We start from the raw sequence: 14640 nt of genomic DNA on the forward strand, positions 1-14640 counted from the left end.
GAGGGCGTAGTGGGAGCAAAGCCCTCCGACACTGAGTTCCTCAGGGAAAGGGGCAGAGACGTGGCTCGTGGAGCAGGGCAGGTGTGCGGGGGTGGGGGAAGGAAGGAGCGATGGGTGGGGTGTAGGAAAGGGAGAAAGAAGTATCAGGAAGGGGGTGGGAGCAGATTTGTATGACCCTCCCCCTCCACTCCCCGAGGGGCTTCCCAGCTCCTGGAGCCCCAGACCGAGTCTCTGGGGGCCCTGCCCAATGGACGGCAGCTAACCCCGAGCCCAGCCCCAGGCCTGGTGTGGGGTGGGCACAGAGGGACTGGCCGCCCCTGCTGGGCTCTGGGGAGGCGGCTGCGTGGGGCGGGTGACCTGGACTGGCAGCCCGGGGGCAGGGCCCAGCCAGCGAGGGGACGGGCGGGCGCTACCCTGGGGGACTCCGGCTCGGGGGCTGCAGATGCAGGTGGGCTCAGGGGTCCCTGCTGCGCCCCACGGGCCCCGCAGGGGTTGGTGCTGCTCTGAGACGCCAGGTTCTCAGACGTGGCAGCTCCAGCCCCGCGGTGACCAGCGTCCCATGGAGAGGGCGCCGGCCCGGCCCGGACAAGAGCCAGCGAGCCCCAGGGGCCAGCGAGCGGGGGCCAGGCAGGAGCGGACCCTGCCCCCTGGGGGATTATGGGGGGACCCTGGTTTGAGACGGTCAAAGCCACCAGGCAGCAGCACCTGTCTCAGGGCCCCAAGCCTGCGGGTGCCAGGGGGGTATGGACGTGCCAGGCGAGTCCGTGAGCATGGGGGGGTGGAAACTGGCTCCGTTCTCCACCTGTCCTATGTGTTAACCCGACCACACTGCAAAGCAAAGGGGGCGGGAGGGGAAGGGGAAAGCCACTGACCTGTGACGGCGTCGGTGGAGACGGGGCCAAGGCGCTTGCGGCCGGAAACGCCGTAGAGGTTGAACTTGTATCTGTGGGAGGGGGCCAGGTTGGTTACGATGAACGTGCGGGATCCCCCGTCCACAGGCAGCGACTGGGGCTTGCTCTCCGCGTCCCGGTACTGCAGGAGGAAGGAGTCGAAGGTCCCCTCTGCGGTCCAGGAGAGCAGGGTGGAGTTGTGGGTGACGTCTGAGGCCGAGAGCTCCCCCAGGCTGGGATGGGCAGTGGGTACCTCCTTCCGTGGTTGTGCAGCTGGAACAGAGGGGGTGTGTGTGAAGGGGGCGGCTGGAGTCAGGGGTGGGTTGCCTGGTCCTTGGGGGGGGGCTACTAATTCCTAGCCAGAGGGGATCTGCAGAGAGGATTAGCAGGGGAGGGTGCAGGGAGCCCCGGGACACAGCCGGATCCTGCTGCCGGGAAGGAGAGCTGGGGACAGACAGACGGACGGGGCATGTCTGCAAAGAGGATCCCACATTCCCGGTTCCCCGCGGTCACCCCGCCCCGTGGGGGAGTCGGCCCAGAGTGACCGGCACAAACCTCGGTGAGAGTTGAGCTGAGACGGGAGGAGTGAGGGGGAAGGAAGAACAAATGAGAGAGAAAGAGAAGGGGGTGAACCAAACCCTCCAATATCAATGGAAAAATCCCCATTGACACCCATCCAGCTCCAGACGCTCCTCCAAACATCCCACCATCCTCATACGCACCCATTCATCTATCCGTCCATCCATAACTATCCCCTCCATCCACATCGATGCCCATAGACAGCCATCCATCCATCCATCCATCCATCCATCCATCCATCCATCCATCCATCCATCCCCATAGACATCCATTCATCCCCACCGATCCCCCTTCAGAGCCATCCATCTATCTATTCGTTCATTGATCCATGCACCCCATGCACATCGATCCATCTGTCTAGCCACCCATCCAAACTCCTCCACCCCTGGAATGGCCGGTAGACGGGTTGTAGAGGTTGGAATCTGGGAAGTGTCTTCCCAGGAAGGTCCCGGCTGGCAGCTGCTGTCCCCACCCACTGCAAAGCAAAGGGAGTGGGAGGGGAAGGAGATGGCACCCATGGGAAAAGCCGCTGACCTGTGACGGTGTCGGTGGAGACGGGGCCGAGGCGCTTGTGGCCGGAGACACCGTAGAGGTTGAACTTGTATCTGTGGGAGGGGGCCAGGTTGGTTACGATGAACGTGCGGGATCCCCCGTCCATGGGCAGCTCCTGGGGTTTGCCCTCCGCGTCCTTGTATTGGAGGAGGAAGGAGTCGAAGGTCCCTTCCACGGTCCAGGAGAGCAGGATGGAGTCGTGGGTGACGTTGGAGGCTGAGAGCTCCCCAAGGCTGGGCTGGGGGGTGGGTTCCTCCTGCGGCACCGCGACTGGAACAGAATGAGGGGGGTGAAGAGCGTGGCCAGGGTGGGGGCATGTCTGGAAACAGGATCCCACATTCCCGGGTTCCCCACGGACATCCCGCCTCCCTGTCGGGGTCGGCCCATAGTGACGGGCGCAAACCTTGGTGAGAGCTGAGCTGAGACGGGAGGAGAGAGGGGGAACGAAGAACAAACAAGAGAGAAAGAGAAGGAGGTGGATCAAAGCCATGAACGTCAATGGAAAGATCCCCAGTCACACCCATCCAGCCCCAGACACGCCCATTCCACCGTCTTCATACGCTCCCCCATCCATCGATCACCCATGCACAGCTACATCCATCTATCCAGGCATCCTCGACCCTACCCAGCATAGCCCTTGTACCTCCCACTGCAAAAGGGTTCCCAGACACGCTCATGTCTGCCATGCATCCCCCCAAACACCCATCCAGTTCTGTAAACTCCATCCATCCCCATCCGCATCCACTCATCTCCTTATCCATCCATCCCCATCCCCATCCATCCATCTCCTTATCCATCCACAGCCATACACATACATCCATCTCTCCATCCACTCCATCCCCATACACATCCATCCATCTCCTTATCCATCCATCCCCATCCCCATCCATCCATCTCCTTATCCATCCACCGCCATACACATCCATCCATCTCCTTAACCATCCATCCCCATCCGCATCCACTCATCTCCTTATCCATCCATCCCCATCCACATCCACTCATCTCCTTATCCATCCATCCCCATACACATCCATTCATCTCCTTATCCATCCATCCCCATACACATCCATCCATCTCCTTATCCATCCATCCCCATACACATCCATCCATCTCCTTATCCATCCATCCCCATCCCCATCCATCCATCTCCTTATCCATCCATCCCCATCCACATCCATCCATCTCCTTATCCATCCATCCCCATCCGCATCCACTCATCTCCTTATCCATCCATCCCCATCCACATCCACTCATCTCCTTATCCATCCATCCCCATACACATCCATCCATCTCCTTATCCATCCATCCCTATCTGCATCCATTCATCTATCTATCAATCCATGACCATCGATCCATCCATTCCCATCCATACCAGTAGACATCCATGCGTCTCCTCATCCATATATCCATCCATTCCTCCCCATAGACATCCGTTCATCCATCCATCCATCCTTCCACCCCCACTGACAGCCTTCCATCCATCCATCCATCCATCCATCCATCCATCCATCCATCCATCCATCCATCCCCATAGACATCCATTCATCCCCACCGATCCCCCTTCAGAGCCATCCATCTATCTATTCGTTCATTGATCCATGCACCCCATGCACATCGATCCATCTGTCTAGCCACCCATCCAAACTCCTCCACCCCTGGAATGGCCGGTAGACGGGTTGTAGAGGTTGGAATCTGGGAAGCGTCTTCCCAGGAAGGTCCAGGCTGGCAGCTGCTGACTCCACCCACTGGAAAGCAAAGAGGGTGGGAGGGGAAGGAGATGGCACCCACGGGAGAAGCCGCTGACCTGTGATGGTGTCGGTGGAGATGGGGCCGAGGCGCTTGCGGCCGGAGACACCGTAGAGGTTGAACTTGTATCTGTGGGAGGGGGCCAGGTTGGTTACGTTGACCGTGCGGGATCCCCCGTCCACGGGCAGCTCCTGGGGTTTGCCCTCCGCGTCCTTGTATTGGAGGAGGAAGGAGTCGAAGGTCCCTTCCACGGTCCAGGAGAGCAGGATAGAGTCGTGGGTGACGTTGGAGGCTGAGAGCTCCCCAAGGCTGGGCTGGGGGGTGGGTTCCTCCTGCGGCACCGCGACTGGAACAGAGAGATGGGGTGAAGAGCGTGGCCAGGGTTGGGGCATGTCTGGAAACAGGATCCCACATTCCCGGGTTCCCCACGGACATCCCGCCTCCCTGTCGTGGTCGGCCCATAGTGACGGGCACAAACCTTGGTGAGCGCTGAGCTGAGACGGGAGGAGAGAGGGGGAACGAAGAACAAATGACAGAAATGCATCCCCCCAAACACCCATCCACTTCCGTAAACTCCATCCATCCCCATACACATCCATCCATCTCCTTGTCCATCCATCTCCATCCCCATCCATTCATTTTTCATCCACTTGATCCCCATACATCCCCATACACATCCATTGATCTATCCATCTGCTCCATCCCCATCCACCTCCTTATCCATCCATCCCCATGCACATCCATCCATCTATCCATCCACTCCATCCCCATCCATCCATCCCCACTGATCCCTATAGCAGCCATCCATGTATCTTTTCATTCATTCATTCATTCATTCATCTACCCCATACTCATCTATCTAGTCATTCAATCTGCTTCACACACTCTCTGTCTGTCAATCCCCCCATACACTTCCATCCACACTCCTCTATCTGTTGAATGGCCGGCAGACAGGTCGTGGAGGTTGGAGTCTGGGAAGCATCTTCCCAGGAAGGTCCCCGCTGGTGGCTGCTGTCCTCACCCACTGCAAAGCAAAGGTGGCGGGAGGGGAAGGGGCTGGCACCCCGGGAGCAGCGCTGACCTGTGGTGGCGTCGGTGGAGACGGGGCCGAGGCGCTTGCGGCCGGAGATGCCGTAGAGGTTGAACTTGTATCTGTGGGACGGGGCCAGGTTGGTTACTGTGACTGTGCGGGATCCCCCGTCCACGGTCTGCGCCTGGGGTTTGCCCTTCGCATCCTTGTACTGGAGGAGGAAGGAGTCGAAGTCCCCGGCCTGGACGGTCCAGGAGAGCAGGATGGAGTCGTGGGTGAAGTCAGAGGCCGAGAGCTCCCCCAGACTGGACTCGGGGGCGGGTTCCTCCTTCCGCCGCGCTGCGGTGGGAACAGAGAGAGGGGGGTGAATGGTGTGGCCAGGGTGGGGGGGAGGCTCACCGGATCCTTGGGAAGCCGGATTATTCCCAGCGACAGGGGATCTGCAGAGAGGATTAGTGGGGGGAGGGTGCAGGGAGCCCCAGGGACTGGCCCCAGGACACAGCCAAATCCTGACCCTGGAAGGGAGAGGTAGGGACAGACAGACGGACGGGGCATGTCTGCAAAGAGGATCCCACATTCCTGGGTTTCCCGCAGCCACCCTGCCTCCATGGAGGGGTCGGCCCAGAGTGACCAGCACAAACCACGGGCAGAGCTGAGCTGAGACGGGAGGAGAGGGGGGAAGAGAAGAACAAACGAGAGAGAAAGAGAAGGGGGTGAATCAAACCCTCCAACATCAATGGAAAGATCTCCATTAACACCCAACCAGCCTTATACACACGCGTCCATCCCCAACATCCATTTTCATTCATATCCATCCACCTCCATTAATACCCAGTGTCTACCCATCCCTTCCCACCCATCCTTCTACCAGTCATTCATCCCACACACCCATCCTTCCATCTTTTCAACCACATCCATCCTTCTACTCATCCCTCTATCATTCCATCCATTCTCCGATACAGCCCTCCATCCCCATTCATCCATCCTTCTACCCTTCCATCTATCATTCCATCCGTTCCCGGAAACAGCCCTCCATCCCCATTCAACCATCCTTCTACCCTTCCATCTATCATTCCATCCATTCTCTGATACAGCCCTCCATCAACATTCATCCATTCATCCACCCATCTCCTCATCCATCCATTCCCATCCACATCCATTCATCTATCAATCCGCTCCATCCCCATCCATCGCCATACACATCCATCCATCTCCTTATCTATCCATCCACATCCACATCGATTCATCTCTCCATCTGCTCCATCCCCGTCCATACAAATCCATCCATCTCCTTATCTATCCATCCACATCCACATCGATTCATCTCTCCATCTGCTCCATCCCCGTCCATACACATCCATCCATCTCCTTATCCATCCATCCCCATACACATGCATCCATCTCTCCATCCGCTCCATCCCCATCCCCGTCCATACACATCCATCCATCTCCTTATCCATTAATCCCCATACACATCCATCCATCCATCTATCCATCTGCTTCATCCCCATCCATTTATCTTCTTATCCATCCATCCGCCATCCATCTCCTTCTCCATCCCCATACACAGCCATTAATCAGTCTATCTATCCATGAGATCCCCTCTCTCCCTCCCTCCATCCATCCCCACCGATTTCCATACACAGACATCCATCTATCTATCTATCTATTCATGCATTCATCCATGCACCCCATACACATAGATCCATCTCTCTGTCTGTCTATCCACCCATCCATCCCCATCCAAACTCCTCTATCTATAGAATGGCCGGTAGACAGGTCATGGTGGTTGGAGTCTGGGAAGCGCCTGGCGGCTGCTGTCCCGACCCCACTGCAAATCAAAGGGGGTGGGAGGGGAAGGGGCTGGCACCCCGGGAGCAGCGCTGACCTGTGGTGGCGTCGGTGGAGACGGGGCCGAGGCGCTTGCGGCCGGAGATGCCGTAGAGGTTGAACTTGTATCTGCGGGACGGAGCCAGGTTGGTTACTGTGACTGTGCGGGATCCCCCGTCCACGGGCAGCGCCTGGGGTTTGCCCTCCGCGTCCTGGTACTGGAGGAGGAAGGAGTCGAAGGTCCCCTCCTCCACGGTCCAGGAGAGGAGGGTGGAGTTGTGGGTCACACCGGAGGCTGAAAGTTTCCCCAGGCGTAGCTGCGTCCCGGCTCCCTTGTCCCGCGGTACCGCGGCTGGAACAGAGAGAGGGGCACGGTGTGTGGGAACGCCTGGACAGGCAAATAGAGGCAGCCCCTGCCTGCTGGAGCAACGGGCGCAGGCTCTCTGCAGACCCAGGCAGCGTAGCCCTGGGATCGGAGCAGGAGGGCCACCCCGGTGGGGTGGGACTGATGGAGTAGAGGGCGTAGTGGGAGCAAAGCCCTCCGACACTGAGTTCCTCAGGGAAAGGGGCAGAGACGTGGCTCGTGGAGCAGGGTAGGTGTGGGGGGGGGGGCGGGGAAGGAAGGAGCGATGGGTGGGGTGTAGGAAAGGGAGAAAGAAGTATCAGGAAAGGGGTGGGAGCAGATTTGTATGACCCTCCCCCTCCACCTCCCGAGGGGCTTCCCAGATCCTGGAGCCCCAGACCGAGTCTCTGGGGGCCCTGCCCAACGGACGGCAGCTAACCCCGAGCCCAGCCCCAGGCCTGGTGTGGGGTGGGCACAGAGGGACTGGCTGCCCCTGCTGGGCTCTGGGGAGGCGGCTGCGTGGGGCGGGTGACCTGGACTGGCAGCCCGGGGGCAGGGCCCAGCCAGCGAGGGGACGGGCGGGCGCTACCCTGGGGGGCTCCGGCTTGGGAGCTGCAGACGCAGGTGGGCTCAGGGGTCCCTGCTACGCCCCACGGGCCCCGGAGGGGTTGGTGCTGCTCTGAGACGCCAGGTTCTCAGACATGGCAGCTCCAGCCCCGCGGTGACCAGCGTCCCACGGAGAGGGTGCCGGCCCGGCCCGGACAAGAGCCAGCGAGCCCCAGGGGCCAGCGAGCCGGGGCCAGGCAGGAGCGGACCCTGCCCCCTGGGGGATTATGGGGGGACCCTGGTTTGAGATGGTCAAAGCCACCAGGCAGCAGCTCCAGTCTCAGGGCCCCCAGCCTGCGGGTGCCAGCGGGGTATGGACGTGCCAGGCGAGTCCATGAAGTGGCTCCATTCTCCACCTGTCCTATGTGTTAACCCGACCACACTGCAAAGCAAAGGGGGCGGGAGGGGAAGGGGAAAGCCACTGACCTGTGACGGCGTCGGTGGAGACGGGGCCGAGGCGCTTGCGGCCGGAGACGCCGTAGAGGTTGAACTTGTATCTGTGGGAGGGGGCCAGGTTGGTTACGATGAACGTGCGGGATCCCCCGTCCACGGGCAGCGACTGGGGCTTGCTCTCCGCGTCCCGGTACTGCAGGAGGAAGGAGTCGAAGGTCCCCTCTGCGGTCCAGGAGAGCAGGGTGGAGTTGTGGGTGACGTCTGAGGCCGAGAGCTCCCCCAGGCTGGGATGGGCAGTGGGTACCTCCTTCCGTGGTGCTGCAGCTGGAACAGAGGGGGTGTGTGTGAAGGGGACGGCTGGAGTCAGGGGTGGGTTGCCGGGTCCTTGGGGAGTGGCTACTAATTCCTAGCCAGAGGGGATCTGCAGAGAGGATTAGCAGGGGAGGGTGCAGGGAGCCCCAGGGACCAGCCCCAGGACACAGCCGGATCCTGCTGCCAGGAAGGAGAGCTGGGGACAGACAGACGGACGGGGTATGTCTGCAAAGAGGATCCCACATTCCCGGTTCCCTGCGGTCACCCTGCCCCGTGGAGAAGTCGGCCCAGAGTGACCGGCAGAAACCTCGGTGAGACCGGAGGAGAGAGGGGGAAGGAAGAACAAATGAGGGAGAAAGAGAAGGGGGTGAACCAAACCCTCCAACATCAATGGAAAAATACCCATTGACACCCATCCAGACCCAGACACTCCTCCAAACATCCCTCCATCCTCATACGCACCCATTCATCTATCCGTCCATCCATAACTATCCCCTACATACACATCGATGCCCATAGACAGCCATCCATCCATCCATCCATCCATCCATCCATCCATCCATCCATCCCCATAGACATCCATTCATCCCCACCGATCCCCCTTCAGAGCCATCCATCTATCTATTCGTTCATTGATCCATGCACCCCATGCACATCGATCCATCTGTCTAGCCACCCATCCAAACTCCTCCACCCCTGGAATGGCGGTAGACGGGTTGTAGAGGTTGGAATCTGGGAAGCGTCTTCCCAGGAAGGTCCGGGCTGGCAGCTGCTGTCCCCACCCACTGGAAAGCAAAGAGGGTGGGAGGGGAAGGAGATGGCACCCACGGGAGAAGCCGCTGACCTGTGATGGTGTCGGTGGAGATGGGGCCGAGGCGCTTGCGGCCGGAGACACCGTAGAGGTTGAACTTGTATCTGTGGGAGGGGGGCCAGGTTGGTTACGTTGACCGTGCGGGATCCCCCGTCCACGGGCAGCTCCTGGGGTTTGCCCTCCGCGTCCTTGTATTGGAGGAGGAAGGAGTCGAAGGTCCCTTCCACGGTCCAGGAGAGCAGGATAGAGTCGTGGGTGACGTTGGAGGCTGAGAGCTCCCCAAGGCTGGGCTGCGGGGTGGGTTCCTCCTGCGGCACCGCGACTGGAACAGAGAGATGGGGGTGAAGAGCGTGGCCAGGGTTGGGGCATGTCTGGAAACAGGATCCCACATTCCCGGGTTCCCCACGGACATCCCGCCTCCCTGTCGTGGTCGGCCCATAGTGACGGGCACAACCCTTGGTGAGCGCTGAGCTGAGACGGGAGGAGAGAGGGGGAACGAAGAACAAATGACAGAAATGCATCCCCCCAAACACCCATCCACTTCCGTAAACTCCATCCATCCCCATACACATCCATCCATCTCCTTGTCCATCCATCTCCATCCCCATCCATTCATTTTTCATCCACTTGATCCCCATACATCCCCATACACATCCATTGATCTATCCATCTGCTCCATCCCCATCCACCTCCTTATCCATCCATCCCCATGCACATCCATCCATCTCTCCATCCGCTCCATCCCCATCCATCCATCCCCACTGATCCCTAAAGATCCATGTATCTTTTCATTCATTCATTCATTCATTCATTCATTCATTCATCTACCCCATACTCATCTATCTAGTCATTCAATCTGCTTCACACACTCTCTGTCTGTCAATCCCCCCATACACTTCCATCCACACTCCTCTATCTGTTGAATGGCCGGCAGACAGGTCGTGGAGGTTGGAATCTGGGAAGCATCTTCCAGGAAGGTCCCCGCTGGTGGCTGCTGTCCTCACCCACTGCAAATCAAAGGGGGTGGGAGGGGAAGGGGCTGGCACCCCGGGAGCAGCGCTGACCTGTGGTGGCGTCGGTGGAGACGGGGCCGAGGCGCTTGCGGCCGGAGATGCCGTAGAGGTTGAACTTGTATCTGCGGGACGGGGCCAGGTTGGTTACTGTGACTGTGCGGGATCCCCCGTCCACGGGCAGCGCCTGAGGTTTGCCCTCCACGTCCTTGTACTGGAGGAGGAAGGAGTCGAAGGTCCCCTCCTCCACGGTCCAGGAGAGCACCATGGAGTCGTGGGTGAAGTCAGAGGCCGAGAGCTCCCCCAGGCTGGACTCGGGGGCTGGTTCCGCCTTCCGCCGCGCTGCGGTGGGAACAGAGAGAGGGGGGGTGAACGGTGTGGCCAGGGTGGGGGGGAGGCTCACCGGATCCTTGGGAAGCCGGATTATTCCCAGTGACAGGGGATCTGCAGAGAGGATAAGTGGGGGGAGGGTGCAGGGAGCCTTGGGCACTGGCCCCAGGACACAGCCAAATCCTGACCCTGGAAGGGAGAGGTAGGGACAGCCAGACGGACGGGGCATGTCTGCAAAGAGGATCCCACATTCCTGGGTTCCCCGCAGCCACCCTGCCTCCATGGAGGGGTCGGCCCAGAGTGACCGGCACAAACCACGGGCACAGCTGAGCTGAGACGGGAGGAGAGGGGGGAAGAGAAGAACGAGAAAAAAGAGAAGGGGGTGAATCAAACCCTCCAACATCAATGGAAAGATCCCCATTGACACCCAACCAGCCTTATACACACGCGTCCATCCCCAACATCCATTTTCATTCATATCCATCCGCCTCCATTAATACCCAGTGTCTACCCATCCCTTCCCACACATCCTTCCACCAGTCATTCATCCGACACACCCATCCTTCCATCTTTTCAACCACATCCATCCTTCTACTCATCCATCTATCATTCCATCCGTTCCCCGATACAGCCCTCCATCCCCATTCATCCATCCTTCTACCCTTCCATCTATCATTCCATCCGTTCCCGGATACAGCCCTTCATCCCCATTCATCCATCCTTCTACCCGTCCATCTATCATTCCATCCATTCTCCGATACAGCCCTCCATCAACATTCATCCATTCATCCATCCTTCTACCCGTCCATCTATCATTCCATCCATTCTCCGATACAGCCCTCCATCCCCATTCATCCATCCTTCTACCCTTCCATCTATCATTCCATCCATTCTCCGATACAGCCCTCCATCAACATTCATCCATTCATCCATCCTTCTACCCGTCCATTTATCATTCCATCAGTTCCCGGATACAGCCCTTCATCCCCATTCTTCCATCCTTCTACCCATCCATCCATCATTCCTTCCGTTCCCCAATACAGGCCTCCATCCATCCACACACACCCCTCTATCCATCCATCTACACACCCGCTCTATCCAGCCATCCATTCACACCCCTACTGTCATCTGTTGAATGATCAGTAGCCAGGGTCATAGACACCTGAGGCTTGGAAGTGTCTTGCTGGGATGGTCCCGGAGCATTGTCCAATGTCCCCATCACACTGCAAAGCCAAGCAGTGTACAAAGGGAAGGAGCCGGCGCTCCAGGCGCAACTGCTGACCTGTGGTGGCGTCGGTGGAGACGGGGCCGAGGCGCTTGCGGCCAGAGACGCCGTAGAGGTTGAACTTGTATCTGCGGGACGGGGCCAGGTTGGTGACTGTGACCGTGCGGGATCCCCCATCCACGGGCAGCTCCTGGGGTTTGCCCTCCGCGTCCTTGTACTGCAGGAGGAAGGAGTCGAAGTTCCCGGCCTGGACAGTCCAGGAGAGCAGGATGGAGTCGTGGGTGATGTCGGAAGCCGAGAGCTCCCCCAGGCTGGGCTGGGCGGTGGGTACCTCCTCTGTCGGCGCCGCACCTGGAACAGAGCGGGGGGTTAAGGGTGCAGATCACTGTCTGGCATAAAAGGAAACTATTGTAGGGAAGAGAAAGCAGAAGAGTGGAGAAAAAATAAAGACTCAAAAGCACCCAAAAGAAAAAATGAATGAGGAAGGAGGGGAAACGTATGAGGAAACGAAAGAGAGAAAAGGGGGAAGCAGCAAAGGAAGAAAGAGGAAGGAAAGTAGAGGAAAGAATCCGAGGGAAGTGGGGAGACAGAGAGAGAGCTCAGGAAGGGAAGGGGAGAATGAAAGCATGAGAGGGAGGAAACAGAAGAATGATGGGTAAGGAACATTGAATAAACAGCGTAGAGGAAGGAAAGGAGAGAACTGGATGGAGCAGATGGACAGAGAGTGAAAGCGGAGGAGAAAGAGATATGAGGAGTAGCTTGGGCACGGAAAGGGGAGAGAAGGGGAGGATCCCTAGATTCAGAGATGATAGACAGAGAGGGAAAGAACAGGGAGGCAGAAAGAAAGGCACAAACCAGCCGGAAGGTAGAAGCAGGACAGTGGAGGAGATAAAAGAAGGACATTGGATGGACAAAAGGTAGAAGGGGGAAGAAAGAGCCAGTTGCGTGAGATCGAGAGACGCTGAAGGCAGAAAGAGAGAGAAGGTGGAAGGAGACAGCACATGGAAGGAGAAGGAGGACGCAGCCCTGTGACGAACTGGGACTGTTCTTGCTGGGGTGTGGGAATGCTGACAGGGGAGTGTGACTAGGATGGTCTGCATCGGGGGATGGGAGCCGGCCCAAGGGAACATACCTGAGCTTGTAACATGAGAACCCAGGAGGGGGTTGAAGGCCAGGTGACTCCGGGGCCCGGGAAACTGAACAAAGGCTGTGGGAGGGGTCGCTGAAGGCAGAGTGCTGGAAGCAGGCTGGAGAGATGGCTGGGAGGCAGAGATGGCTCTGACCCCCCAAGGGGGGTGGGCTGGCATGCCCTGGGACCCCAAGCTGGACCTAACTGAGGGGGGCCCTGTTGTCTGTGCCTGCAAGACCTGTCTTGGACTGTATTCCTGTCATCCAAATAAACCTTCTGCTTTACTGGCTGGCTGAGAGTCATGGTGAACCGCAGGAAGCCGGGGGTGCAGGGCCCTGAGTCCCCCAATACTCCGTGACAACTGGTGGCAGCGGTGGGATCTACTGCACCCCGTGGACGGCGCTTCCTGCAGTAAGTGACTGGGGAGCAGTAAAACGAAGGGGGATTGACGGGGACCAGGCGTACTGAAGAGTGAGAGAGAGACGGTTATTACCCCTGGGAGTGTGTGACCAGCGAGAAGGACTTTTGCAGTAACAGGGTCCCCCGGGGGGATCGCAGCGAGTGGTCCCAGGGGCGGAGGAGTCTGCAGCTCGACCCTGGCTGAGAGGTGACCTCGAGAAGGGCTGGCACACTAGGGGGCCCCCTGGGAACTGTGGGGAGCTGTGAGCACACAGGCCGGTGAGTGGCCAGCAGGAAGATGTATGCCAAGCGGCTTAAGAGCGACCTGGTGGAGCTGTGCAAGCAGAGGCAGCTGCGCGTTGGGAGGCTCACCAAAGAACAGCTCATTGCCCAGCTGGAGGCGGAAGATCGCGCGAATGAACTGATCCCTGTGTCTCAGGGAAGCAGCCTGGCAAATGCAGCGCAGGCACCAGTGTCTGTCCCAGCTGGGAGTGGTCAGCCGGCTGCTGAGGGCTTCCCGAGACCCCTCCTTCCTATGCCTAGGGGAAGGGTGGGGAGGAGCCCAGCAAATACCGAAGGCGCCGTGACCCCCCCGGCCAGCAGGGGGTCCCCCCGGCGAAGCCCGCCGGCCAGCAGAAGATCCTCCCGGCGACGTTCGGCATCCGGGGAGCGGAATTGGCTGGAATGGGAGAAAGAGCTAAAACTGAGAGAGCTGGAGGATCGTGAACGACAGAGACAGCATGAACGGGAGGAGAAAGAGAGACAGCATCAGCGTGAACGGGAGGAGAAAGAGAGACAGCATCAGCGTGAAGAGAGACAGAGACAGCATGAACGGGAGGAGAATGAGAGACAGCATCAGCGTGAACGGGAGGAGAAAGAGAGACAGCGTCAGCATGAACTGGAACTGGCGAGATTGAAGGGCAGCGAACCCCCGGCGGCGGTGAGTGAGGGGGGACCCAGGACTGCACGGGGCTTTGATAAGTGCATCATGGCCCCATACAAGGAGGGGGAGGACATGGATGACTTCCTGGAGGCCTTTGAGACGGCCTGCGAGCTGCACCGGGTGGACCCCGCGGACAGACTCCGGGTCCTTACCCCCTTACTGGACCCCAAATCCGTGGCATTGTACCGCCAACTGGGAGAGGCAGAGAAAGGGGACTACGAACTATTCAAAAAGGCCCTGCTACGAGAGTTTGGGCTGACTCCTGAGATGTACCGGGAAAGGTTCCGGAGTCAAGATAAAACCCCTGAAATCTCCTATTTGCAACTAGCCGTCCGCATGGAAAGATACGCCAGCAAGTGGGCTGGTGGGGCCCAGACGAAGGAGGACCTGATTAAACTGCTGGTACTGGAGCAACTGTATGGGCGGTGCCCATCCGACCTGAGGCTGTGGTTGGTGGACAGAAAGCCAGAGAACCCGCGACACGCCGGGCAGCTGGCTGATGAGTTTGTAAA

At 58.8% G+C, this 14640-nt stretch overlaps 1 protein-coding gene across 1 annotated transcript in view; it reads right to left on the bottom strand.

The window, feature by feature from the left end:
* LOC135974831 (tenascin-X-like) overlaps positions 1 to 14640 on the bottom strand; it is a 69120-nt gene that overhangs the window by 28801 nt on the left and 25679 nt on the right. Inside the window, 10 exon segments of the mRNA XM_065563855.1 lie at positions 873 to 1163; positions 2004 to 2291; positions 3826 to 4113; positions 4849 to 5136; positions 6686 to 6979; positions 8003 to 8293; positions 9126 to 9207; positions 9209 to 9414; positions 10157 to 10444; positions 11715 to 12008. Coding sequence (XP_065419927.1) covers positions 873 to 1163; positions 2004 to 2291; positions 3826 to 4113; positions 4849 to 5136; positions 6686 to 6979; positions 8003 to 8293; positions 9126 to 9207; positions 9209 to 9414; positions 10157 to 10444; positions 11715 to 12008 — 2610 coding nt within the window.

This window comes from Chrysemys picta, chromosome 12 (assembly GCF_011386835.1).
Source record: "Chrysemys picta bellii isolate R12L10 chromosome 12, ASM1138683v2, whole genome shotgun sequence".
Classification (NCBI taxonomy): domain Eukaryota; kingdom Metazoa; phylum Chordata; order Testudines; family Emydidae; genus Chrysemys; species Chrysemys picta.